Source organism: Chelon labrosus (genome assembly GCF_963514085.1).
Source record: "Chelon labrosus genome assembly, chromosome: 2".
Taxonomy (NCBI): Eukaryota; Metazoa; Chordata; class Actinopteri; order Mugiliformes; family Mugilidae; genus Chelon; species Chelon labrosus.
Window position 1 is genome coordinate 10,540,140 of NC_140338.1, and position 27,900 is coordinate 10,568,039.

Genomic DNA, 27,900 nt, shown 5'->3' on the forward strand with positions numbered 1-27,900 from the left:
CTCGTTGACTTCATAGCCTCAAAGTACAGAGAAACATGCTCACCCTCGATTCCTAGATGTCATGTAGTGATCTCTCACGTCAACATGTTCAGACAACAGTTCTCTGCATAACTTGTTTACCAAAGCTACATATTTTTGATAAGGCAAGTATCCTAGCTACTTGTTTTCATTTTATTTGAATTGTGTATGTACAAGGCAGGTACTATTACTTATTATTGCAGCCTAATTTTTTTTTTTTTTTTTTTTTTTCGTCATATCCCAACTTAATGTTGTATTATTGTGTATGTTTTGAAGCTAGTTCATTAGTCATTTCAGGGCAGCCATTTTTGTTTTCCTCCCACTATACGATCATCATCGCACCTCGATCCTGTACTGTTTACCTTTAAGTGTGCCGTTCTGTTCTCCTGCAAGAGGGATTTGAAATATATAGGATACTTTATTTTTTTTTTTTTCCCACCCACCCACAGAAAAAAAAAAACCCCACAATATATAGTATTTTTAACAGCTCACACTGTCCCCTCCTGTATCTAAGAACTGCTAAATCGACGGCCTGTGTTCGTACCTCTAGGCTGAGTCTTGGTGCCTGCCTGCCCGTTCGCCCGCCCGGCCAGTGCCATTACTATCACGAATGCTTATTCTGAATCGTGTCGTTGAGTGTAGAAGCCGTGTGTCTGTCGCGTATGCCTGATCTCAGCCAAAGAGCATATTGTGTGTCCCATACGCCTGCGTGTGTGTGTGTGTGTGCAGTAAAAAAAAAACAAAAAACGAAGGGAATCTCACGTTCCTCCTGCGGATTCCCACGCCTCGAACCTCGCTTAACGTCGAGTTTTAAAACCTTTTAAAGCCGTTTATCGTCACTGAATAATTTAACACTTTGCGAACTATTAGATGATATTAAACTGATTAAGTGCTCATATCTGAAAAGTAAATATTAAAACTAAAGTCAGCAATAGTTAGTCGAAAGAATGGAAACAGGGAAACGCGGGGCCAGTCTGGCTTTTTGTAGTAGGTTGTAACTAAAGAGTATTTTAATTAAATTATTTGATTGATGGTTTTTAATTTTTGATCCTAATTATATACTAATTGATTAACCGTTGTGGCTTTAAAATTTTATTCCATCGCCGTTCCATAAAGCCGAAAACGGCTTCTAAAATATTTTGTCGGACGAGCGGTCCGGACCTTTTTGGTTTACAAAAAAAATAAAAAAATTTTTAAAAAATAGACTCGCTGTTTGGAGACTGGAACAGAAACGGAAAGTTCAGTATTTCTGCTTGAAAAATGATTGTAAGACGCTCAACTCTAGATAGAAAAGCCTTTAAAGGTAGTCAGGTTTACTGTTTTAATGTTTATTTATTCTAAGCTCACCAGCTGCTGGCGATGGCTTCACATTTACCCGGAAACAAAAAAGAAAAATGCGTTTTTTCTCCCCAAAATGTCAGGCTAGTCCTTTAAACTGCTCGTATCAGTACCGTGCTGCAGTAAAAGCCTCGAGGCCATAATGTCGTAAATCACAGAGCAGAAAGTGCACCGATGACACACCAGCTATGTAAGCTGAATGTAAATGTCCCTTTTTTTTGCCCACTTTATCCTCAAAGGAACTACTTCATCCATCAAACCTGAGTCTGTCTTCAGTGTTGATATCAAGCCGGTGGTGTGATCGAGTGTTTTATCTATGCTGGTAGTTAATTGAATGTGTTCCCCCGAACAAAGAGGTCTTGCAGGAATGTCAAATACAGTTTTTTAAATTTTATTTTATTTCCACGCTGGGTTCACCCAGCAAGGGGAAAGCATAGGATCAGAAAACATGTTTGTCCTTACTCCAACCCATTATGCCTTCAATATGAAATTAAAAATTTAGATATGTATTTGTTTATTAAAAAAAAAAAATGTAATTTTAATAATCACCGAGCATGTTCTTTTTAAGGAATGTTTTCCGGATGAGTTGAATTATCTATTTTTTTTTTTTGTTTGTTTTGTTTTTAATGTTTTATGTGCGAACTGCTACGGCCCTCTGATGATATCTTGTGTCTGTTCTGTTAGAAAGAATCGCCCAGGGACAGTTGAATGACGACATTTGTTAAGAGTTGTTTCTTGTGATTATGATTTAATGGACAAAACAAACAACTGCATCTACGTTGTTGATTTGTGTGAAACACAGTGCCTTTATCATGTTATCTTTCAAAGTATGTCTATTGAACCAATCCATGCTTTTTAATGGTTTTTACTGAGTCAGTCCCGTTGTATTTATTTTTTTTTTTTTAAGCTGCAGTCATGCTATTTTTATTTTTTTTTCTCACTTCTGTTCGGATCAACCCTCTGCTGTAAATATGTACATTATCATTTCATACGTGTCTTCAGACCCGCACCACATGTCCATGGTGTTTCTGTTTTTCAAAGGTAAACGCCAAGATGTCACTGTGCTGGTTCCACTTGTACATTTCTTTTAAAAAGGTACTTCATAATAAAGATGTTGAATAAAACCTTCCTCTCTTTTATTGTTCGGACTGAACACGTGACACTGCACATACTATTTAATCATCTCTTGGTGATACTGCCAGGATCAGTGGTAGAGTACAGGCTCTTACACTGAAGTATGTTTTCTACTCTACGACAATTTTGAGATTACTTCACTGCACTTGTGTGCAATTTAGTATGATAATAATATATGAATCTCAGAAATATATGCCGTATACAGTATATACATGCTTCTAACATGGTTTTGTATTAGCAATAATAATCCAGTGTTAATCTGCCATACAGAGAATTTTGCGGTTCTGCACAACAGCTTATTGCTCTTTTTTTCATTGTGCACACTTTAATGAAAATGTTTAATGCATAACTTAAAAATTCCACCGTTGATTATCAGATTTAAATATGAATCGTCTTTAAAATCAGGCATAGAACATCATTTTAATACTTTATCCCATTATTAACTGTTGGAATAGCTGGCAAAATACCTCTACCAGTGTTGTGAACTGTGTCCTCACGACTCTTTTATACAAAATGTACAATATTTAAGTGTTTCACAGAGAAAAACAATAAATGGTTCGGAGTCGGGGTTAGCTAAATGCCAAAATCATATCCTCAACCTCACTTGTAAGAGACCGTCTTCATCAGCAGATGGAGTTAGCTCCCCGAGACAAATCATATCCATTAAGTCAACGCATTTACCTCCATAACTACTGTGCAAGTATAGTCAAAACCTCTTGAAAATGTTAGGTAGACCTTCTCAAAGGAGTGTACCGTGCTACAGTGTGAAATAATCAAGATGCTTATACAGTTGAAAGTAAGACAGTTAAGCCACTTGTGGTGGTAAAGATAAAGGTAGTTTAGTAGCTAAGTAGTGTACATTTTCACCGTGAGTTTGTTCTGTAAAGAAAATAAATGAGTGTGATTAAAACATAATTTCTATAAAATATCTTATGAACATCATCCAGAAACTGTACTTGAACGCCACCTTGTGGATTTTATTTCTTCTGCAGTCCTTTCAAGAGGGACGCACAGTGCCAGGTTAAAATAGAGGTTGCGTTCATTCATTTCAGATTAAAGGGCGATTTTAATCATAACATTTATCAACTGCACATTTACTGGGGAACCGCCGGCTTTTCTTTTGGCACTCAATCGGAGGGAAAAGGTCACACCAAGAAAAGTTTTAATGGAGTTCTAGTGGCGCATCAATCATTGTCAGAAATTGCATACACCCAGGAAACATCGCAAACTATCTTCAGAATTCACAAAACAGGCAAACAGCTGTTAAATGCATCTGGATCCCGGCGCTGGGATGTGTAGGACAAATCTGCAAAACTAGACGATTAGAATCAAGTATCATAGTAAATTACAAGACTGAAGTTAAAATCAGTTCATAAAAAGAAAGAAAAGGCATGAGGACGGGAACTGGGAAAGTAAAGATAGGAGATACAGTATCCAAAATAAAGTAGAAGAAATAAGAAGTGATAAAGAGGGAGGGTGGGATAAATATGGGGTAAATATGCGGCTGGTGGGTGTAAGTTTTGTGACACATAGAAAACAGAAAAACATTATTTTTTATTATTATTATCATTATTTATTGTCCTCCGTAGACTGATACTGAAATAGACTTACTGAAATAACTTAAAGACTTGCTATAGCTGAACTAAGGCTTTACATTGTTTGGACAGTACCACATTAAGTCCACACTCCAATCTCACAAGATGGCGCTAATGAGCCGCCAAGAAACAGACGAAGAAGAAAAAGAGCGGTCACGTGACGCAAGCACGTAAACAGTTGTAAACCAGTCTGAAAAAAAGCTGTAGCTTCACTGAACCGTTTTGTAAAGACGTTTTACTTTATTGTCACAGCCACGAATATCTAAATCGAAAGCGCGTTAAGGCACGAATCATCCGGTGAATTTATGGGGGTTTAAGCGAGCACACAGGCTGCTAGTGAGCAGTTATTAATGCTTCGCTAGCTAGCTGACAGTTAGCCGGCACGCGATGGATGCGTTGAGCGTAGTTGAGGACGAGGTGGCTTTGGAGGGACTGGACGGGATAACCGTTCCCAGTCTTTGGATTAGACTAGAAAACAGGCAGCCCGCGTTTCCCCTCAAGCTCGACGACTGCACCAAGGGGTTTCTCTGGAAGTCACTCGCCTGTAACAGCGGCCTTGACTTCTACCAGCTCCCGGAGGAGAGAGAAGATGTGGTGCTGTTTGACAGGTGATTTTCTGACAGTTATCAGTTCAAGCCATGTTATCTGACGGCATTTTATTACTTCTTTGTTTAACAGACCCTCCTAAATTAAGTTAAACCTGTTTTAGAAATCACTTTTGAGGTGTTAGTTTGTGCTCCCAATTACAATCTGTATGTTTTGTCTCTTCATATCTCCTCTTCTGATTGATCAACAGTATGGAAGCTGGATGTAGTTTTCTTATTTTGGTTTAAGCCTTTGCACAGAAATGACAGAATCTCAACAAGAATTGGTCTGTCAACCCTTATGTGGATTGAATGAACTAAAAGATCTCAAAATAAGCATTTGTAGTGGTCTTTGTTTAGCTTTACTTTATTATTATTATAAACTTAAATATCTTTCATATCTGTTTCTATGTGATGAAGCTACTGGACACTGGATTTCCCTGATCTGTCTATCATATTTAAATTTCTGAATGTCAGAGATCACTCATGCTACTGTGACTGAGAAAATCCCTTTTGCCCAGAATATTTTCTTTTATTCAGTGCAGAAACGGGACACGTTACAGGTTTCTGAACAAACACGTGCTCCTCTTCGTCCTCTTACATTGTGGGACATTTTGTGTTGCTTTCGTGCTTCCAGGTTTAAGGACGTCGACCCGGAGACGGGCATCGAAGTAAAACAGAAGTTTTCTGGCCCGCCCAAAGACATCTACCCCGTCCACATTATTCAGGAAAACAAGGATGGCATACAGGGCTCATGCGCCCTCTTCAAAGAAAGGAAAGACGTCACGGGGCAAGTCCGCTCCAACACCCTCACCCCGCTCGTCAGCTTGGAGGAGGCTTTGGAAATGTTTGTACAGATGGTTTAAACAGTAGAGTTTTGCACCTGCACATAAAATATTACATTTTGTGTGCATCACTATATTTATTATGATTAATATTTTATGTTTTCTTTTTCACTTTCTCAGATATGGTCGTAAACTTGTCGTTGTGGCAGCTCAGACTCTCAGGTTTCGGGCTCTGATCGGTATTGAGAGCGACCCTGATTTGAAGCTCACTGATGACTCTTACTGCGTGTTGGAGAGAGTGGGCCGAGCGCGGTGGCAAGGAGAGCTTCAAAGGGATCTGCACGGATCTGCTTTCAAGTAGGAAGCATGAGCACACTTAAATGGCACACTTGCTCTTGTGTGTTTACTCTGTCTAGTGTTTAGACGTTCACCGTTTAACAGCCGATGTTTTTGTTTTGTTTCGTTCAGGATAGATGCTCGAAAGTGTCACTACTTGAGGAAGTCTCTTGTGAGACATGAACTGGTCACCATGCAGTCTCACGTCACACGACTGGAGCCCTCCGGCCAACAGCAACACTCCATTCTCCTGCTGCTCAAACGCTTCCACGTGAACAGGTCTGTTTCTGGTCCATGTATTGTTTTTTCCCCACTTTTACTGTTGTTATTTACCGATTACAAATTGGTGAAAGCACAACGCCATCATAGGCAAATGTATCCTTACTATCATTTATGTTACATGAAGCCCGGAGAGAGATAGCGAACCATAATTCATCTGTGTGTATTGACTAAAAATGTGTTTGTAGCATCCACAATCAAGAACTCCCTGTAGTTTCTTAATAAGCGCGATTTTTATGAGAATCATTTTAAATGTTTGATTTTGAGTCTGACATAAACTAAATGCCAACAGCATACCCTAAGGACAATTGTGAGTCTAATTCTAATGTAGTCAGTGGAAGGTTGCTAATTTCGGTGTTTACTTTCAAAAACAAGTGATCTTTAGGGAGCTGTCAATTTTTTTGACAGAGTTGAAGAATGCAAAGAACCACAATTCCTACATTGATTGTGAATTTGGCAGGCAGGGGCTTACTTGTACAGATATTAAGATTTAATATCATCCTTACATGTGTACGTCTCTCTTAACGCCCACTCCCTATGTTTGTCTCTTTTTTACCCTTTCTGCTCTTTCAGGAGGAGTAAGTACGACCTACTCATGGAGTACGTGTCCAACTTACTCCAGCCGTTACCCGGCCAATTTGCCTCTATAATGACACTCAAAGAACAACTTGTGAGTATCTCTCTCTAAGCGTCTGCTGGTGTTTGTGTGCTCATTGTTCTGTTTTTTTGTGGTAAATAAATAATGTGTTTTTCTTGCAGAATGTGAATGAATGTACCTTCAGGCGTATATTAAAATACATGCGAAGCGCCAAGTTGGTCGAGTATTGCCAGTACCCTTTGGAGGACTTGGATCCCAGCGCTGGACCCTGCACCAAAAAAAATGGTAATGCTCCACTTAAGCAACTGTATTACAATATATGACATGTCACCGTCGTCTGTAATAAAATCAAAATGATATAATCACAAATAAAATTGAAATCAGAACCAAACCACTTATGACAATATAATTATTCCTTCGTTTTTGATAGCATTGACCGTTTTAGTAATTTTTTTGCTGCCCACTTTAAAATTTAAATTTTGTGTTTAGTTTTTCTGCTCACATTTTGACATATTAACAATAAGAATATGCTTAATTCTTAATAAATAACTTTTATGTAACATCTTTTTGAAATTATATACAGGCCGATCAAATATCCAATCTCTGACATATGTGAACATTTTGTCAAATGAACTTACCAGCAACATTTTCTCAATTAACCATCTATACGACAATTCACCATATTCAGAAGCCAAAAGAAATAATCTAAAACAATAGATCATTTTCTTGCCCTTCTTTGCCCCTACATATAAATAATTATATCAGTAACAGTTCCACAACTGAAAGGTGCAGATGAACAACACTGCTCCACACTACACTTTTTGAAATACACTAAGTCACGTTGTTCCCACCACCAGCCCAGAGTGAGATTTGGAAAAACAAAACTGCATGGCAGGGAAAAAAAAAATAAAAAATCAAGGCTGCTTAATCAAAATGCCGAGTCACAACAATGCCTGTCTAGACGCCGGTGCCATTTAATTTGTTCTAAAAATCATGAACTGCTCTGTTGACGTAATAGAAGTTAAGCACAACAGCCCTCCATTATAGCCGCAAATGTGTGCCACAAATGACTGCTGAGAAGTCAAATTATAGTTGAAAGAAGAGGAAATCAGAGAAAAATACTGGAGAAAAAACTGATAAAAAGACTAAGATGTAAATAGACGAAGCCTTGTTCAGAAGGGCCCCTGTTTTAAAGAGGCTGTGAACAAGCAGTCTGGAGTTTTTTGACTGTATAAATCTTTGCTATTAATGCTTTTACTGTTTTTTTAGGTGGTAAAGTCCTTGTGCGCTGTTTGAAACTGGTAAAGCCATACACGAGGAAGGGCTTAACCGAAGAAGAGGACGATGACGACGACGACGACGAAGAATATGACAGCGGAGCGAGGAGAAGCGATTTCCCTTCAGAGGGGCGATTCATGGAGCGGGATGCCATGTCACAGGCCTATCACATCGGTATGTTTGTTCAAAAAAGCAGAGATACTGTGTATGTGAAAATGATATTTCATCCTTTTTGTTAATTTCCTGCTGTGCAGAGGAAGTGATGATACAAAAAATCCAACCTTGTGTAATCACTGTAAAAACCAGAGTGACCCTTCCTTGATTCCATCCTTGTCCTGCGGGACCAATCATTGTCCTGCTGCTAGACTCAGAATAGAAGTCTATTCCTGAAAGAACGAAAGAGAAAACAAATGGGAATTAAATAGAACTCCCAAGCTGAGGTCAGTTACCGTCAGTCACGTCTCTTTCCTGTCTGACTGACTGCCTGCCTGGTGGAGCCTGTTTATTTTTTTTACCAGGAAATTGCCCAAGACTTCGTACTGTTCACCGCCTCTGATTAGGCGTAAGATTGTGTTAACTCATTGGGGCGTTTAATTCACGGCCTGCTCTTAAAACTGACCTGCCCACTGGACCGGACCAGGGTTGCATGGGAACAGGACCTAGGACATTCAATAGCAGCTGAACGCTGGGACTCGATCCTGAAATCGATCCATAAATCATCACTGTGCGCAAGACACTGCCTTATACAATTTAAAGTGGTCCATAGGGCTCATATGTTAAAGTTCAAACGAGCCAGCATATACTCGGACATCTCCCCTACCTGTGACAAATGTAAATCCGGGGACGCCACTCTTTTTCACATGTACTGGCTGTGCCCTCGATTACAAGTTTTTTGGAATGAAGTTTTTCATACTCTTTCGAAACTTCTGAAGCGTAAACTAGATCCAAACCCTATGATTGCTCTGTTTGGTGCTTCTAGGGATGATGTTCCCCCGATGACTTCCTCTGAGCGCCATGTGATCTCTTTCTCCTTGCTTCTGGCCAGGCGGGCCATTCTGCTTAGATGGAAGGGGACAGCCCCGCCCACACATATTCAGTGGCTCCAAGGTGTTATGCACTGTCTTACTCTAGAGAAGATAAGATTTTCAATTAGAGGCTCAGAGAGTAAATTTTATAAGACCTGGCAATCCTTTTTGACCTATTTCCATGATTCTTATACAGCATAGATTGTAACAGGAGAGCATGAACATTAGGAACCCTTGTCATTCGAGAGGCTCAAGATTTTGATTTTGATAAGCCTGCCAACTGCCTTTTTTCTTTAACTAAAAGGAAATCCGCTATCTTGTTTCCTTCCTTTTGTGTGCCTTCTACCTAATTTCTCTAAAGACAGGGGGTGGGGTAGGGGGTTGGGGGTGAGTGGGTGGGTAGGTGGGGTCAATGTTCTACCTCAAGCTTCTTGAAAATCCTTTTTTTTCTATGTAAATTTTTGTGGGACATCAGTTTTCTGATACCATTTGAAACTGCAATAGCCCAACCTTGGGATGTTTTGTGGAGGGCATTTTTGTTACTGTTGTGATATACATCTGCAATGTATCACTGTTTCGTGTGTTTTCATTGTGAAATGATAATAAAAAAGATTTGAAACGAAAACTGACCTGCGTGTACAACCAGCCCCAGGTGATGTGATAAGTTACAGTAACAAGTGTTTGAAAAAATGAAGGAAATAAGAACGTCAGTGCCCAGAAAGTTAGGGATTATGCTGCCTCTGTTTGTCTGTGGTTGCTTATTGCATTAATTCTCGCCTTTGTTTTCTCCGTCTGTTACAGTATTAGCCTCCGGTACAAATGGGATCCCAAAGACCAGGATCTCGTTTAGAATGAACGTCGGTAAACTTGAATCACGTATGCTCTGCCGAAAGCTGGAGAGGGATGGTGTGATTAAGGTGAGATCTGGACAGTTCTTTTTTTTTTTTTTTTATTTCCTTTCGCCAATCCAAATAAATTTGCTCCTTTCTGAAAACGCAATTCCTCAATGTGTCACTGAACTACTTGAAAAGGCATTGAAGCTGGTAAATCTATTAGACTGGACTATGTGCGGTTGGAGCGATCGAACTTTGAATTGTCGGATGTTTGGGCTCCCACCCACTTGACCTCTCGCCACAAAGAAAGTCCTTCCTCTGGTGGCATGCCAGGTTGCGATGGTAATCCGATAAGAGTTTGAAAGCGTGTTTGGAGTACGGTGGGAAGTTCTATGAGTGGAAAATGCAGCCATTTGCATTTGTAACTACTGTATAAGCTGCAAACATGCAGACGATACAGAATGACCAGATAATCTGCTCTTCGGTTAATGCTGCCTTCAGGAAATATGTTTAGCTAGAGCAGACACGTGGCTGTAGGTGTGGTAACAGACGTTTGGTCGTGGATCGTCAAAGAAATTGTGTATGAGTTACATCCCTGCCTGTGGTGAGCGCCTGATGTTACATTTACTGCCTCTACCAGGCCTTTAATATCCCTCTGTGTGTCAACAATAGCTGGATGTAAACATTCTTTAGGATAGAGGGTGACGCCCCGACATTTCCTCTGTAGCCACAGTGTTCAGTAATAATTAAGTTTATGGCCAGATGCCAGCACAATTCAAGACATTCCCGTCAGCCGCTGTCATTAGAATAGAAGAATAGAATAGACTTTATTGCCATTTGCACAAGTACAAGTAAACATTTTAAATAGTCTGGTTTATTCTTGGTTGGAGATGAAGCAGTGTGAACATGTGGTTTGTACAAAAATAAGCTTTAGAAGTTAAGTAGTATTAAATTAGGCTTTGTATTACACTGTAAATGTGTAATGTGTGTGATGTCTTACAGGGATTCATGGTGGATGAGGGTCGTCAGAGGACTACAAAATACATCAGCCATAAGTTCGTACCTCTAAATAAGCAACTAATCCTTAGTTTCACACCACATTATGTCGCGTCGTGTTGTACTAAGTCTTGTTCTGCGCGCGTCCCCTGACAGGTGTGTGGGTGTAAGTGGTCAGCTCAAGCAGTTCGCTAAGGAGCAGGAAAGGAAGAAGCTCCTCTGCTCTTCCGCGCCACAGACATCAAATACTGACCCGACCTGCCCCAAAACGCCGTCGGAGGCGACGGCGAAAGAAGACGTCAGCACTCCCGCGGCCAAGAGGATTAAAAAAACAAACGGAGAAAGAAGCAAAGATGGAGAGGCGGAAATCTGTGATGACGGAAAAGAGGATGAAGGGTCGGTTGGACGTGGAGACCGAGAAAGAGGAAAGGCAGAAGAGGAAAAAGGTGTCGCAACGGAAAAGAAAACACAGACTGACTGTCCCATCGTACAGCCTTCACCAGAGGAGAAGAGTGAGTGCTCACTTGACTTTTGCTTAGTCGTGTTTTCCAACTTCCGTCTGGGTGACATTTTGCTGTTAATGTGTGTGTACAACAGAGATAAGATGAACTTCAGAAACTGTAAAAGATGGAGGGAAAGATGCTTTCTTTGGCCCAAAGCAAGGAAGGTTTTAGACCATCAGATTAGACCAAAACAGTAATGTTCTTGTCCGTAAAACTAAAACAAAGGGCAGACATGATTTAGCCTTGACCCAAATTCATTGTTTTTTCATATTTAATTTCATATTTTCCAGCCGAGACTGAGGAACAACCCAACTCCACCTGTGCCAGCTCTTTGCCTCAGAATGAGACGTCGAATGTAGAAGATAACCCGACAAACGACGACCCTGGGGTTGTTAAAAGTGTTTCCGAGCTTAAGGTGAGTCCGGTTGATTACAGTGTTTTGTTTTTCCTCCGGCTACAATAGGTTGATGGTAATCTGTGTGAAATGGCGGAAGTAACCGTTCAATGTACTTCCATCAGGCACCCAAAGGGACTTTGATTAGGTCCCATGAGACATACCGTCTTCTGCGGAGGAAGAACCTGATTGTGGAGGCCATCCGTAACTTCAGAATCATCGAGGGTCTTTTCCCGTGAGTTTGCCTGAAGCGTCAAATCGTGTTATCGCGCAGTAGTAGAGAGAGAGTAAAAAATCTCAACGTGCCCTGTTTTTATAGGCTGCAGAAGATGATCAATGACGAAGAGAAGCAGGATGGCGTCAGTTCAAAGTGCTGCAAGAAGTCTATTGTACGCCTCGTCAACAGTTTGTCGAGAGAAGGCTTGCTTAAGATTTTCACGACCACTGTCATACAGGACGGGATCACCAAGAAGGTACATGCACGCATCACAGCCATGAATGTACAGAGACAAGAAGGGGAAAGAGCTGGTCACTTGTGATACCAGTTCCAGTCCAATAATGGAGAATGTTTGTTGACATATCTTCTTATTTTAAGCCACATTTGACTCACTTAGACAATCATCACATCACATATAAACTGTCCCCTCTCTCTCTCTCTCTGTCTCTGTGTCTGTGTTGTGTCCGTCTGACGCTGTTGCACGTGTAGCTTGAGATGATCGTTCATCCATCTATTCAGCCCAGCGACGACGCGATCAAAGAAGTTATAGAGCAGGTCCGGTTCAAAATCTCCAGCTCTTACTCGGCCGTACGGTGAGCACAAAATTATTTTTTTTTTTTCGATGTGCTGCTGGAGCTGGGTCGGGAGTCTGCACCTGAATCTTGTAAAGACACGTTTCAGCCATTCGCTGCATGCTTTTGTTTCAGGTGCTGCCACAGTTCGTTTTAACAAACTTTATACAAATTAAACAGAACCAATTACATATGTCAAAATGATGGATCCTCTGCTCTCCACAGTCTGACTTGCAGGACAGTACTTGAGTGCACTATGTACTTACTCCTTAACTAATGTAGAACATGAACATTGGATCCTGTTTCTTGATAAAAACCTCCATTCAACTGCTTCTTATCTTATTTCACTGGACTTCCTCTTCCTTCTTCCAGGGTGCAGCATGCCCAAGAGAAAGCCAAAGACCTGGAAAAGCAATCGAAGCTGTCGAAGGCTTCCAGTGGAAAGATAAAGGATGACTCCGACTTCAAGCCAACAACAAGTTCCGTTTTCAATCATTTAATACAAAGAAGATGCTCTGTCTGTCCCCTCTGCTATATTAGGATAATAGCAGAGGGTTTAAACCATTCACTGCACATATTTCTTAACATGTTGCTTGGTTAATATTGAATCGTAAAGATCCAACCAATCCAATCCATTTATTTTTTCTGTCGACCAACTAATGAGTGGGTTGTGTGAGCTCCATATAATTTAATTTCTGAGGATCTCTCGTCATCAAGATTATCATTACAAGAAAACTACTGTATTTGAATTTGCCTAAGTGCATTTACGCAACATCCACAAGATCAGATATTTCATTCCTAAATCTTTGTCCTTTTTTTTTTTTATAGTCCGAGGTCTGAGTAAAACCTTCGGCTTTCAACCTAAGATGCATCGCCTGCGTGTTGTTCATAACTTCCTGTGGTACCTGATCTACGGGCACCCTCACCAAAACGACTCCCCGGCCGGCTCTGACGCGACCAATCAAACAACAGCTGACCCCGGCAGCTCCGACCCTGACGCCAAACACCCAGATAGCCAAGTCAAACCGGACCTGAAAGAACCAGAAAACTCCACAGACGGGCGAACGCAGTCGTCTGACGCTGCTGCCGGCGGCTCTGTGGACCAGCAAACCGCAGACTATACCTTACCTAACTTGGATGTGACGTCAGGGGATGAAGGGGAGGATAAATCCGTATCTAGTCACCCTCAGGCTGACATGAAAGGTGAGTGAGCTGCGTATTTGATGCATTTATATGTTTCTGTCATATCCAGCACGTGATTTCTTGATTTCAGATTGTTCCTTCAGTTGTTCTTGTTCTTAACCATTTTACTGTACTTCTCTCCATGTCTCTGATAGTGTACGCTGATGAAGACTCATGGAAGAGATTCGTCCCTCCTGTCCGTGTACAAAAAGACTACAACCGTGGCTGGGCAATGGTGGGCGACCTGCTCCTCTGCCTGCCTCTCTCCATCTTCGTGCAGGTCATACAGGTCAATTACAAGGTGAGTCTAAATTATTTTTTTTATGGGACAAAGCCGTCTAAATAGTTCGACATTATAAAACTGGCAACTGAACACGTTTGTGGATTTCTATCCGCAGGTAGATGGACTGGAGGATTATCTCAACGACCCTGTGAAGCAACATTACCTCGTGAGAGCGCTGCCTGCGAGCATGAAAAGACAGCTGCTTTATAAACGGTGACTTTCTTTCTTTTCTGTCTTGCTCTCGCTCTCTGTAACCTGCAATCCAGAAGAAGAATGTGAAATTAAACTTTTTAAATGTATATTTGTCTTTGTTTTAGGAAATACATCTTTGTGTTTCATGAAAACCTGCAGAGGTTGATCTACATGGGTTTGCTGCAGTTTGGTCCTGCAGAGAAGTTCAAGGAAAAAGACCAGGTACACAACACAGTCTGTCATTGCAAATGCAAACATGAAAAATAAAGATTGCATTCATCTCATTGCTGCACTCATCCGTTCACCGAAATACAGAAAATATCAATGGAAAGTTGATAAGGGAGATAAATATTAAAACTAATGTAGTAATGTGATGCAGTGTCGTCACAGTTCATTTAATTTTGGTTCATCGCATCAAAAATGAGCATCAGATGAGAGTGTCGCTGGCATTTGTGTAATTTGTGTTCTCTGCTGCAAACAAAAAGCTCAGGGGAGCGATTGCAAACCCTCCAACTGGTTTTAGCTCAGTTCTCCCAGAACTGATTGTTATTGTCGCGTTCACACCAGCCCCCACATAAACTGACCTGGGTCCTGGTTTCAGAACGACAAGTTAGGTGTGAGAGCACCAGAGGTGTCAAAAGTATTCACATTCTGTACTTTAGTAAAAGTACGGATACTTGTGTAAAAAAATACTCTGGTAAAAGTAAAAGTACTGATTCAACTCCTTTACTCAAGTAAAAGTAAGAAAGTACAGGCTCTGAAATGTACTTAAGTAAAAAGTAAAAATGATTTTGCCATTAATGAAACAATTCATCCGTTAATTTTGCAAAATGAAAAAGTTCTAGCAGAATAATCTAGACTGAATTGACCAGATGTCCTGCATGAACATCTGAATAATTTTTAATAATAAATTGAGGGTTATTGGGTTGTTGTTTTTAAACCGCTAGCTAGTGTTAGCTATAAACTATCAAAAGGTGTGTTTCCATAGCATTGCTAATGTTGTAAACTAGCTTCCAAAAAATCCTCAAAAAACTAATGATAGCAACAGAAACCACACCATACCTGAATTTGTTTGTTTCACATTAGACCAGTAGTTCTCAAATAGTGGGGTCAGGTGGACTTTCAGTATTACTGTCTTTATTGATGCTTGAACGATAAGCACGCCTCCAGTCACTAGGTGGCAGCAGAGCTCAAACTAACCAACAGGCTGCCTGTTCAAAACAGTAGAAGAAGAACACAGGAAGCGCATCGTCGACTTTCCTTCTCTAGTCCGATGCTCTAGTCATGTCCGATCATGTCACGTCTTTTACGTGGAGGTTAAAAAAGTAACGAGCTTGTTTTTCAAATATAATGAGTAGAAAGTACAGATATTTGTGTAGAAATGTAGGGAGTAAAAGTAAAAAGTCGTCAGAAAAAGAAATAGTCAAGTAAAGTACAGATACCTGAAAAATCTACTTAAGTACAGTAACGAAGTATTTGTACTTCGTTACTTGACACCTCTGGAGAGCACCCTAAAATATAAGTCCAAGTAATAATAATTAGCAATATTAACAAATAATTATTAAATATGGGTCAGAAGAATAGGTCTTTGGTGAGGATGAGATGTTTGAAAAACTAGTCTTGTATCGTATTTTTACAAAAAGCAGAGGAGCTGTTTGTAGCATTCAGTTTAACTGCTGGTGAGTTAATAGGAGGACTTACAGAATGTGGCTGTAATGAGAAGTGTAGATTCTTACTCAAAGGATATAAAACATTAAAGAGTTCTCTTTTCAAACATCTCATCTTCTTTCCCTCCTCTCTGATCCAGGTGTTCGTGTACCTGAGACGCAATGCCACTATTGTTGACACCACCAGCGCTGAGCCTCACTACTGGCTGGTCACAGAGTCACCGGACAAACCGTTTGAGAAGCGTCAGTACACATTCAACACCGCCGATGACGTGGAAAGCTACTGGTTTGACCTGATGTGTGTCTGCCTCAACACACCGCTGGGTACGTGCATACACAACTATGAAATCACGCCAACGTGCGCTTTCAGAGCTCTGGTAATCATACGGAAAATGTCTTGAAAATCATCTCGTTTGCATTTTTAGGGGTAATTCGTAACAAGAGGAGCGCCACGGAGGAGGAAGCTGCTCCTCCCCCCTTCGTGCGTGAACGCAATGTGTTTGTAGGAATGTCGTACCTGCTGAAGTAAGTGGATTATGATTTCTCTATCAGCTGCAGGAGTGTTCACTTGTCCTGCCATGGACCTAATGCAGGAAAAACACATGCATGGCCCATTTCTTTTTTGTACTTTGTACAGAAAATAATGTGTCAGTCTGCACATTGTACATGGGCTAGCAGTTGGACACTTCTATGCAAAAGGGTCTAAATGACATTATGACATGTGACACCTGTGTTTTTTTTAAGTTGACTGTAGTTTGAATATTGCTATGAGATAAAGATTCAGTAGTGATCACAATACGTTTAACTTGTTCTCCTTGTCCCTTTGCTTTTTTCCCTCACTCTATGGAAAAAAATCAAATCTCAAGATGATTATCATTAAGCTTTGACAGTTAACCGAATGAATCGTTCACAGGGGCAGCCGAGAAGTGTGTGATAACGGGGCGATACCAGGAGACGGTAAAGGAGCAGGAGGTCTGGACTCTGAGTTCTTTGCTCATCTGAAACGCAACTGGCTGTGGACCAATCACCTGCTTGCTGTTAAGAGGGTATGTAGCTAAAACACAAGCTGAATATGTAAACATGCATGTGCAGACAGTGCAGACAGTATTGGCCTTTTTTCATCTTTCTTTGAGCTAATGTGATTTTATTCTTAATTGTAATCTAATTCGGTGACAAAGAGTGAATTAATATACATTTTAATATTATTATTGTTATTATTATTTTAGAATCCAACTGGTTTAGAGGCAGAGGAGACCAAAATCAGACTGAAAAGCCTCCTGAGTAAAAATGCTCTCAGGATTGCACTTAAAGCTGGTGAGTTCCCCCAAACATAATGATAATTTCTGCTTTTAATCACCTTCTGTTTGTAATCCTGATTACACTGGGCCTAAAATTAACACTAGTCTCTATAACAACAGGAGAGAGCACTTCACCTCGTTATGTGACCTCCAAGCGACCACTGGTTGCAGAAAATGTGGAGGTATGTTTTCTGTCAATTTCCATCTTATCTTTTTTTTTTTTGTCCTTATTTACACTCGGATTGAAACTTCCTAAGATGTGTTGATATAACCTTTTGATCATTCTGGAGATTTCATTCGATTCTCCATTTGAGGAACTTCAATATTTCGTTATACAAATTGGTAAATAATTTAATTTATTGGCTAAAAACTTGGTGATATAAGTCGAGTGAACAAACAACACTACAACCCACCGCTTCCTAAATGTTATTAGGTTTGAAACAACTGAATATCATATAGTACATATGTCTACAATTCCTACTTATAAAGCGCAATTTTATCAGTTTCTTTTATAAGAAACTGTGTTCAAAGTTGTATCACGCCTTCAGCAATTATGTTATTTGTTGGTTTGTCTGATTATATTATATTTATCTAATATAAACAGTAAAGCTTATATTGTAGTTGCTTATTTTCAAAACACAGCCTCGTAATTGTGTCTTGTGCAAACAGTTTGTCTTCTCTGTTCCTGTCTCTTTGTAAACAGGTGGACATCGAACCCGCTTCCAGAAACCAGCGCGTGGTCGGAGGAAAGAAACAAAAGAGGAAGAGAAGCAAAAAGGAAGTCGTCAAGGCCCCGCGCAAGAAGAAGAAAGGTACGGCATGTGCAGGAAAACGTAATAAAAATGTATGCATGTGTTTTATGGGCTTCAGAGGGGAAAGCTCACAGTTTCTGTGTGCTTGTGTGTCATCTGCCATGAAGAGCCAAAGAAACGCACCCCGGCCCGCGACGAGGCCGACCACCGGGCTTTGAAAATGATGACCAGACAGAGGGTCTTCTGGTCTGTACAAGAAGACTCGTTGATGATGCTCTGTTGTGTGGCTTCACACCTGCTCAACAGCAAGGTACACACACACACACACTCAAATACATCAAGCCAGTGTTTTCTCAATGTTTTCTTCCAGTAACCCTTGAAAACAAAGCAGTGTCTTCTTGAAGCCACTTGTCACCGATTACCTAGACCTGTTTCTGCTTGTAGAAGTAGAACGATCAAGAATAAACTCACAGAAACTGCTTCTTGTCCTGTTAATTGTTTTAAATTCTCACTTGTTCGGATTAAATCATACGGTGTTTTCTGTGTTGCAGTTAAAACGTCCATTCATACCTCACTGTGTGGTAAGAGACCTGCTCCACACAGAGTTTGACATATCGATAGATAAAACATCTCTCTCTGTCGCACGGCGGTCGAGATACATCCTCAAAAACCCCCAGACGCTCCTGAACTACAGGTTGGTTCAATAACAGATGAACAACGTTGGTTATTTAAACACGGTCGGTCGTGCGGTTTTATTTAGATTTCATACTCGATGCAGGATCTGTCTGGCTGAGGTTTACCAGGATAAAACGATGATGAGAGTGTTGGAGGAGAAGAAACCTGTTGACCCCGATAAACCAGAGGTGTGTTTCTGTTTTGTTTTTTTTTGTTTTTTTATTAAAGTTTGAAGTTGACTCTTGTCTTGAGAGTTGAATATTTCCATCTGTGCTGTTTAAGGATTGTGTCAAAGCGTTTTCTGAGTACATCAGGCTGCTCAGACAGAAGTTCAGCTCCGTCATGAGCGCCCACGAGATGATCATTCCTGACACGAAACAGGAGCTGTTCTCTCGGTAAGCAGAGGTGGAGGTTTGATTCCTTGCCTTCAGACGGTGAGTTTAATGTAACACAGTATGTTCTTTACAGGTTTAAGGTTTCTGCAATAGACAACGGAAAACAGGTCTCATGCAAAGACACTCTCACCTGGTAAGGATTCAGATTTTGATTTTTAGATATTATTTCATTTAAAATAACGACTGCAACTAATGTCGGTTCGTGTGTCTCCTCCGCAGCACTGATGACATTCATGCCACAGTGCTGCATAACCTGATCCAGAGCACTCTGGCCATGACCAACAGTCAGATGAAGTCCTCAAGATCCTTTCAGGTGCCGCCCTCTTCACAGTCTCTGGTTTTATTTCTAAATAATCACACATTGGAAAACATAACAACAAAAATGCTAAGAATAAGAAGAAAAAAAACACATGCAAACATCTGATTACTCCTCTAATTCTCTCTTAGACCTTCCACATGTACAGTCAGTACAACCAGGAGCTGCTCTGCCAAGTGTTCATCCAGTGCAGGAAGAGGGGGCTCATCAATCGCCGTCGGGTCAGTCAGCCGTTTGGGCCAAAGAAAAACCGAGCGCTGCCCATCCTGCCCATGTCCTACCAGCTCTCCCAGTCCTACTACAGGTACACGCCCACCTCAGGAAAGACTCAATTCATTACTTGCATCACCAAAACTGGCGAGAATAAGTATTTCTATTTCTCATGTTACCAGATTTCATTGTAAGCGACAATCTGTATTGTATCGTGTTTCCTTTTTAATGTTTTGTACCAGAGTTCCTGACTCCAGCAGGAATTAATCATGTACCGTACCGTCTGAATAACTATTGTTTATAACAGAGCAGGTTCTATCTCACCATCTTATATATAGTGCTGTACCATTTAACGTTTTCTTTTACATTTCATCCAGCTCTAATGACATAATGCGTTATGGAGACCAGAGAAAACAGAACGGATTACGGCGTCTCTGATCATTAGAGAATGTCTCTACCTCGTACAGTTCACATCGATCTTTAATCCAGATGTTTTAAATTTGCCGCCAACACACCTATAACTACCCTGAAAGAGTTAAAACCTTCAGCAGCTGAGATGGGAGAGACTCTACATCACATACAGCAACTGATGAAGCTTGTCCTCAGGGTGAACTCAGGCCAAAACAACAAACAAAAACCCAGCTACCTGGTTCTCAAAATCTAACTAAATCCTAAATGCAAATAAAACTGAAGAAAAAGACATTCTCTAAACCTAACTGTCTAACTTTACCAAAAACAGGAGAAAACGGATTTGAAAAGAAATGGCAGTTCACCCCTTCTGCTTCCTAATATAATTCACACTCACAGGAAAAAAGACGTCTGTAAGGGACACACTCAAAAAACTCACTGAAGTTACAAGGCACACGAAAAAAAGTTCCACAACATACAGCTCATCATGATCAGCAATCACAATCTCTTGGGCGGTTGAGAGTCAGACTATTTAAATCGGCTGAGCCTCCTGAACAGCCAATCCTGGGCTCCAGCCAATCCGCATGGGACACTGCATTTGTCCTCAAAGACTGATGTCTCACTCTTGAGCAAAAATATATATTAGTATGAGCAGCACACAGCTGTTCATATTGAATTTTCCACGAGAAAAACAATTTATAAATGTAGAGCAACAGGCTGGAGACGTGAATGGACAAAAAGTAAAGAAGTACAGTTTCTGTTCCTTCACATATGAGTAACCAAATATACATAAACGCAGACCAACATAGACAGCCACAAAAACAACCATAACAACAGGGGATGAGGCCATATCATTCATAAACAAAAGAATCATACATGATACACAGAAGTAAGAGTGGGGGGGGGGAATCCCCCTAAAGACAGCATGCAGTTTTTACGATCCACCACAGCAGCATCACGGAGGAAGCCCCGTTATGTGTTGACCCATACTGTATTTTTTCACTTATGGTCCACCAGGCCTTTCAACACAATGGCAGCTAGTCTTGTACCAATATCAGTAAGGAATGGGGACCTGATTTCATAGAAAACCTCCGTATGTTAAGTATTCCATAGGTGTAACATATCAAAAATAACCTTATGCCGCTGGTGTCAAACATACGGCCCGCGGGCCAAAAGCGGCCCTCCAGAGGGTCTAATCTGGCCCGCAGCATCAATTCGCATTGAAAATGTGAAAATTCAATGAAAATGACTAATATCCCTAATTTGTCCGCTGTTTTAGTCAGAGAAGTGGACAGAAGGCAACACTGGACTCAACAGCAGACAGTGCCCAAATTGCACTTATTTTACTTAAAAAATTTCTTAATAATAAGAAATTATAATAATTTACTTGTTCTTGTTGTCTTGTCTTCTTGTTCTTACTGGTCCGGCCCGCTTGAGATTAAATTGGGCTGTATGTGGTCTCCAAACTACAATGATTTTGACACCGCTGCCTTATGCCATCCCGCTATTGTGGGGGGTTTCCAGTCTATCCACTTCAGTTCTTCCCAATATGTTCTTCTTTGCACAAAAAGTGAGAAAAGAGAAGAAGAATTTTGTAATGTGCACTTCTAAGTTGTGTGTCCGTCAGTCCAAACAATAGACAAACCGGGTCTTTTTTAGGTTTAATGGTTAAATGTACTCGATTTTCTACATCCAGACACAATGAATAAAACTCCCTAACTCGACATTACACTTAGTGCACAATTCTGATTTAGTGTCATCCACTTTGTGTCTAAACTAAGGAGTGATCTGTAAACAGTGAAGAAGTCTAAACAGAGTTTCTCTTGTCCTATTACAGACCGAGATGTTGTTTGCCGATTCCCATATCCGTTCCCATATCGCCTCGTCGACGTCCATGTTTAAATCATTAGTCCAGTCTCTGCTTTTGAAAGCAGGTCTACCTTTGTCGTATTTAATGAGTGCCTGATACCCAAGACCCAGAATACCTTTTTTCTTATCTTATATCCATTTTTGATCAGAGTTCACCTAAATGCTTGTGGGTCTAACGAGGCCAAAATTAAGATTTTTTTAGCCATCAGACTACACACTATGCTTGGCGGACACCAAAGCCCACTCGACACCGCATACACACTTTGATGTCTTGTAAATGTTGAGGGTTAAACGAATTCAGCACAATGCGGGGAAATCCTGGAGGACAGTCTGTCTGCAAGAGGACTACATCATGGGAAGAGATTTATTTACACCAAGACAATGGCCTGAAGCATAATTAACACACAGACGTTTCCAAGACAACAAAGTGAATGATCCGTCGTAGCAGAGACGACGCCCGCACCTCGGCCCAATAGAGAACTGGCGTCTGAGTGATTTAGATTTTTTAAGTGCTGTGATTGCAGCCAAAGATGCATCTATAAAATAATAACTGGAGGGAGGTGAATATTTATGCTTGCTTAGTGTGCTTTGTAAGAAATTGGGATTGAGATTTTTGTTTTTATTTTTTTGGTGATATAAGAAATTAACCACAATTCATTTATAAAAGCAGTAAGGAATAAAAAACATCCACATGGGTGAATACTGTGAGAGGGAATGTAATTCACTGGTGACAGTCATCCATAACAGCAAAGCTGCTTCCTGTTTCTTTACACTTCTAATACGGCTTTGCTTGGCAGGCACCAGTAAGTCATTTTGTGCCAAAATTTCTACCATCAAAAACAATTTCCTTCAAGACTGCGACAGAAATGAAAGCAGATCTGTGTTACTTAGGAAAAGGGATATCAGGCTTTAGCCTCCACTTTCACTTGTGTACTCCTGTTCAAAGCACACAGTTAAATCATTATGACATTTTTCTGGCTTAAAAGATTACATGTTGAGCTGTGACAGGAACAGAATTTTAAATTAAAGGAAGCTTTTTCCAGATTTCAAGGTTTTCTGCATTGCCTTCTGTCCGAAGGCAAAACGTTTGACCCAACTTTTTCCTCTTCCTTCCTGATAGGTGTTTTTCGTGGCGCCTTCCTTACTCGCTGTGCACTGACTCCTTCTGCTTCTTAAGGCGTCTAATTGACAACGGGACCAGAGATGACTGGCCCATTACTCAGATTTACCATGAAACTGAACAAAGGTCGCACGGCGGGGAGGAAGCGTTGGAAAGAAGAGCTGCGTCGAAAAGAAAAGAAAAACAAAGTGGAGGAAAAGAAGAAGACAGGCCAGCGAGCGAAGCGGAGAGGCCCGACGGAGACGCCGCAGAGAAACGAGACAACCAAAGTCAGACGGACGGAGAAGACAGGTCAATGGAGGCAGACGTAAACAATATGAAAACTGAGGACATGAGCAAGTCAGACGAGCAGAAAAGCACAGAAGATGATCATCTTACATCTGGTTCGTCTGAAGCCACGTCGAACAAGGAGCACACAGATGATCATCTGCCCAAAGAAGAGCCGCCAGGAGGGTCGGCCAATTCCAAGGCAGCACCTCAAGCTTCAGAGTGCCCTCCAGATGTGTCGGAGATGCTGCAGTTCTCTCTGGACTCTCCTGGTGGCGCCTGCGTCGTCTCGCTCAGCCTGATGTCTCTGGGACTGCTGAGTGTGTACCTGTCCATACCTAAGCAGATGGTGGTGGTGGACAGCAACCTGGTGGACAACGATGTAGTTAAGAGGTGAATTATTATTCGTGTATGTGGAGAGACTGTAATGCTGCCTGTGATGTCTACTGCACAGTGCACATTTCAAGTGACATTAAAGTAATTCAAATCAGTCAGAGGAGGAGGAATATTTCACAGTACAGTATATACCAGCTAACCCAAAGAGAAAACAACTAAATCTACACCTGAGGCAACGTATTCGTACTAAAAAGTAAAAACGACTTCTTTCTTTTCAGCATGGCAGCGCTGGAGGAGGAAGAAGATGACGACGACGACGGTGAGGAGTGCGAGGGCAAAAAGAAGCTGCAGGTGAAAGCACACCAAGCCTCGCACACCAACTACCTGATGATGCGAGGATACTGCTCTCCTGGGATAGGTGAAGCTTTGCTTTTCTCCGACAGACGACTGTTTTTATAACGTGTTATTAATTTGCCGTGGCTTTTCCTGGGGCACGGCTTAAAAGTAAAGCATATTGTCTTCGTGTTTATCATTATTCTACATTCTTGGTTAGTTTATTGACTCACACAACACTTCAATATTGGCATATCAGTGGCAGCGGCTTGTTTCCCTGCACTGACAGGCCACAAGCCACACGCCACTCCTACTGATATGCCAGCGGCAGTGACTTGTTTCCCTGCAACAGGACGTTGTTATCGAGAGATAATGGGACACACTCAAAGTGTCTTGCACACGGTCTGTTTGAAATAGAAGCGACAGTACAATATTTTGCCTTGACTTTGATGCAGCGTACAAGCAGAGATGTTGTAGCAAAGGTGGTTTTAAGTCTGTTTTATTCAAGTGTGAGGAGTTGATCTTCTACCCACGCTGTCTTATACAATCCTGTTGATTCCATTCCTTTGCATTTCTTAGACCAGAGGTCTTCAATATGGGGTCGGCGACGACTCGGGGGTCCGCGGAGGTGCTGCAGGGGGGTCGCGAAAGTTTTTACCATAAATTTAAATGTCTTTAAATACACATAAGTAGGGGGTCCCTGCTCCACCTCTCCATCAGTTTGGGGGTCCTTGGCCTGGAAAATGTTGAAGACCCCTGTCTTAGACCATTTGTGCAGCTAAAGATGGTCCAGACTCAACCTCTCCCTCAATCCCGTCTAATTTTGTCGATGTTGTCAAATATGTCCACTCGCCGTCCCCGCAATTCCAGTTTGGAAAAAGTGTAAGAAATAAAATAGGAGAATTGGGTGAAAATGGATATTGCCGGGAGAGGAAAGTGTCTGTATTGTGTTTATTGTTTGATTTAAATGTGTGGGATGGATTGTTAACTGCTGCATTGTCCAGATTTATAAATTCATTAAATTATCTGTAACTGCGAGAGGCGAGGTACACCCTGGACAGGTCGCCGGTCTATTACAAGATTTGTAAATTGTTCTGTCTAATTAATTTGTTGTTGTTTTTTTTTCTAGTCAAACTACGTAACCTCAACCCCAACGATAACATTGTGATGGAGTCATGTACGATGAGGTTGCAGCTGCGCAACACACCGGCTCACAGCGTGTTCAGCACGGAGAGTAAGTATAAACGCTTTCAAGACTTAGTACAAAGTCTGTTTAATCTGCAGGGAATCATTTTTCATCCATTTTGTTTTTTCTCCCCTTAATTTTTAGACTCCACACCGCCGGACTTGACTAAATGTGGCCCATCCGTGCTGCCCTCCATCCTAACCTACTCCGTACGCTCATCCCGCTCTTCTCCTCCCAGTGTGGAGGAGTGTGACGGGCGTTTTGTTGAGCAAAGAGGATACAGCCCTGAGGACCTTGAAGCGTGCGCTCAGCTCAGGAGGAGCTTAGAGGAAGCTGGTGAGAACGGTTTGGACATGCATGACCTCCACGAGGCTCTTACGGACCTGAATGTGCCCCAGTCTGGACGCACCAGGAGCCTGGAGCAGTATATGAAGGTGAACGCATGCACAGCTCATATTAGTTGAGGCTGCATTATTGTTGTCTTTTCTGACTGTCTCCTAAACCCCTATCCCTGTCTTTTTACCTCAGGATCTACAAGAAGAAGGTCAGGTGGTAAGAGTCGGGAGCATGGGCGTCCGCTGGGTGCTCATGCAGCACGCTGAAGCGTGGCTGCTGACCGTAAACTCAAAGCAGAGGTCGCAGTCACGCTTTCCGGAGAAAAAGCACAACCTCGCCTTCATGCGCAAGAGAAGGAGCAGAATCGTCCCTCAGGAGACGGAGGAGACACCGGCTAAAAAAACACACGTGGACGGAGACGCGAGCGCTGACGCGGGGGACCAGGGTGGAGCGTCGAGCGGTGCTGCGAGAGAGAAGCTCGGTGAGGGAGAGCAGCTGGAACAGATTGAGAAGGCCGACGTGGGGAGAGGGGAGAAGATGCTGAACACGGAAGAGGAGGGAGGAAGGCAGACGGAGCCTGAGGAGAAAAGAGAGGAGGAGGAGAAGGAGGAGGCAGGACAGGAGAACGTGGACACTGAGAAAAGACAGGAACAAGAGAAAGAAAAGAGTGACCGAGAGGGCAGCTTAGACAATGAAAGAGAAGAGGAGGCATGCTCTTCACCTTCAGGATCAGCTGATGATGAGTAAGTATCACTTCTTGTGCATTTTTCTTTCAATTATCTTATTTCTGCTGTTTCATCTTTATTTATCAATCTTCAATCTCTCCTCACAGTGAAAACATGAGCTTCATCAGCCGGCCGTGGCGCATGGTTGACGGCAAGCTGAACCAGCAGGTGTGTAAGGGCATGCTGGAGGCCCTTCTTTACCACGTCATGTCTCGGCCCGGACTCACCCAGCAGGCGCTGGTGGAGCACTACAAAGATTTGCTGCAGCCAGTGGTGGTGCTGGACCTCATGCAGGTAAATAGACTCACTCTCTTTGCCGTCGCTGTTGATGTGAAGCAGCATTACAGCTGATGTTTCACCCTCTCTTCCGCAGGCGCTCATAGAGATGGGCTGCGTGACAAAGAAAACTCTGGTCAAACGTCCCAAGCCCTCTCTGTTCGCCCGCTCTCCTGCGTGTCAGATAAAAGAACAGAAAGCGGACATCGAGGAACCGGACGCTGTGTTTTACGAGCCCACCATCAGCTGCTGCCTGCAGCTCTGCCAGGCGTTACCCAACGAACGACACTGGAACTACTGCGTGCCCTGAAAGTATTCGTTAGCCTCCCCTGGGCTGCACTTACCTCCTTTCACCCGTTCTCGAAGTGAATGCAGACTTTCGTTATATGTAAATAAGGTGATTTTTGAAAACACATTTGTTTCTTTGTACGTTTTTCTTTTCTTTGCGGATCTTTTTATGTTCCATTTGCTTGTACTTTAACTTAAAATTATAAATAAAAACATACGTGACTTACACTTTTGTTGCAGCAACGTGGTCAAATTTTTTCAGAACAAATCACATTGCCAAGATCGGCCTTCTTTACTCTATTGTTGAATCTATTATTGTGTTTGAGTGCAGCAGGTCAACCAGGTCCGAACTGTTAGGTCATGGCGCTTTGTGTAAGGTGCACCATCTATTGTGTTGGATTTATTCTGAGCGTGCCTGCTTATTGATGTTGGCAGAGCTTTTGTTGTTTCTGTTGCCAGGTGTCAAAATTTATCTCACATGGTTTTGTAATCACTTACATAAAGTCCCATTCGGATTCCCGAACATTTCTAAAACTAGTGGAAGTCAGAACCTGCCGCTGTAAAACATCTCCACGCTTTATTAGGGCGTTCTGCTTCCGTCTGAATGTAAACATGAACCGGGGGCCGGAGCATGCTCTATAAGTGCGTGTTGGTATTGTGTAAGGACTCGTAGAGAATAATGTGTGAACGCCCTCATTTACCATGGCAGCGTTTCGAGGAAACAGTGATAAAAAACAAAAAAAAACAAAAAAAAAAAATTCCCAGGAAGTTAAGGAATGTACTGTGACTCAGATCTGTTTCCACAGCAGTTTGGGCACAAGAAGTCACAAATCTTAAGGTCATTAGGATTCAGGGTTATTTTACTTGTGTGTAGACCACCAAAAGACCTGCTGATATTATGGCCACAAGTCCATACATCCTAATGACTAATGGATGTGTGTGTTTGTCAAATCAGCGGGTTCCACCTTAATCCCAGCAGGCTACAATGAAAAGTGCGCTGGGCGCCTACAGTCGAACAATCATCGCAGCTCCACTGGGTGATTATTTGATTCGTTCATTCCCTGTCAGCTGAAACACCAGCCCTGCAGTCAATAAATGATGTGCACAAATTATCAGTATTTAATAAATCAGCCTTTATGTATGGTTTTTTAATTATTTGCACTAATTGGAAAATAACTCATCAGCAACTCGTAAAAGTCCAATAGAGCTGGTGTTGGTCTCTCTCCAACATCTGCAGATGGGCCCCGAAAGGAGACAAGAATACTACAGAACATCTGACATATGCCTCAATTAGACTTGTA

The 27,900-nt window shown here is 41.7% G+C and overlaps 1 protein-coding gene across 1 annotated transcript; it reads left to right on the plus strand.

Moving 5' to 3' along the window:
- The first annotated feature begins 4,266 nt into the window (after positions 1 to 4,266).
- gtf3c1 (general transcription factor IIIC subunit 1) lies at positions 4,267 to 26,906 on the plus strand. Its single transcript, XM_084557147.1, has 39 exons — positions 4,267 to 4,693; positions 5,307 to 5,516; positions 5,635 to 5,811; positions 5,923 to 6,069; positions 6,643 to 6,739; positions 6,829 to 6,952; positions 7,937 to 8,119; positions 9,772 to 9,887; positions 10,806 to 10,858; positions 10,956 to 11,311; positions 11,593 to 11,717; positions 11,822 to 11,931; positions 12,016 to 12,169; positions 12,403 to 12,506; positions 12,858 to 12,964; positions 13,314 to 13,688; positions 13,823 to 13,968; positions 14,066 to 14,163; positions 14,268 to 14,364; positions 15,950 to 16,133; positions 16,235 to 16,334; positions 16,723 to 16,855; positions 17,036 to 17,123; positions 17,228 to 17,289; positions 17,811 to 17,919; positions 18,027 to 18,169; positions 18,411 to 18,553; positions 18,638 to 18,722; positions 18,817 to 18,929; positions 19,003 to 19,062; positions 19,149 to 19,242; positions 19,377 to 19,549; positions 22,853 to 23,512; positions 23,734 to 23,873; positions 24,918 to 25,022; positions 25,119 to 25,408; positions 25,503 to 26,053; positions 26,143 to 26,329; positions 26,409 to 26,906. The coding sequence occupies exons 1-39, from the start codon at positions 4,473 to 4,475 to the stop codon at positions 26,619 to 26,621; spliced, it is 6,633 nt and encodes a 2,210-aa protein (XP_084413273.1). The 5' UTR covers positions 4,267 to 4,472; the 3' UTR covers positions 26,622 to 26,906.
- The last annotated feature ends 994 nt before the right edge of the window (positions 26,907 to 27,900 follow it).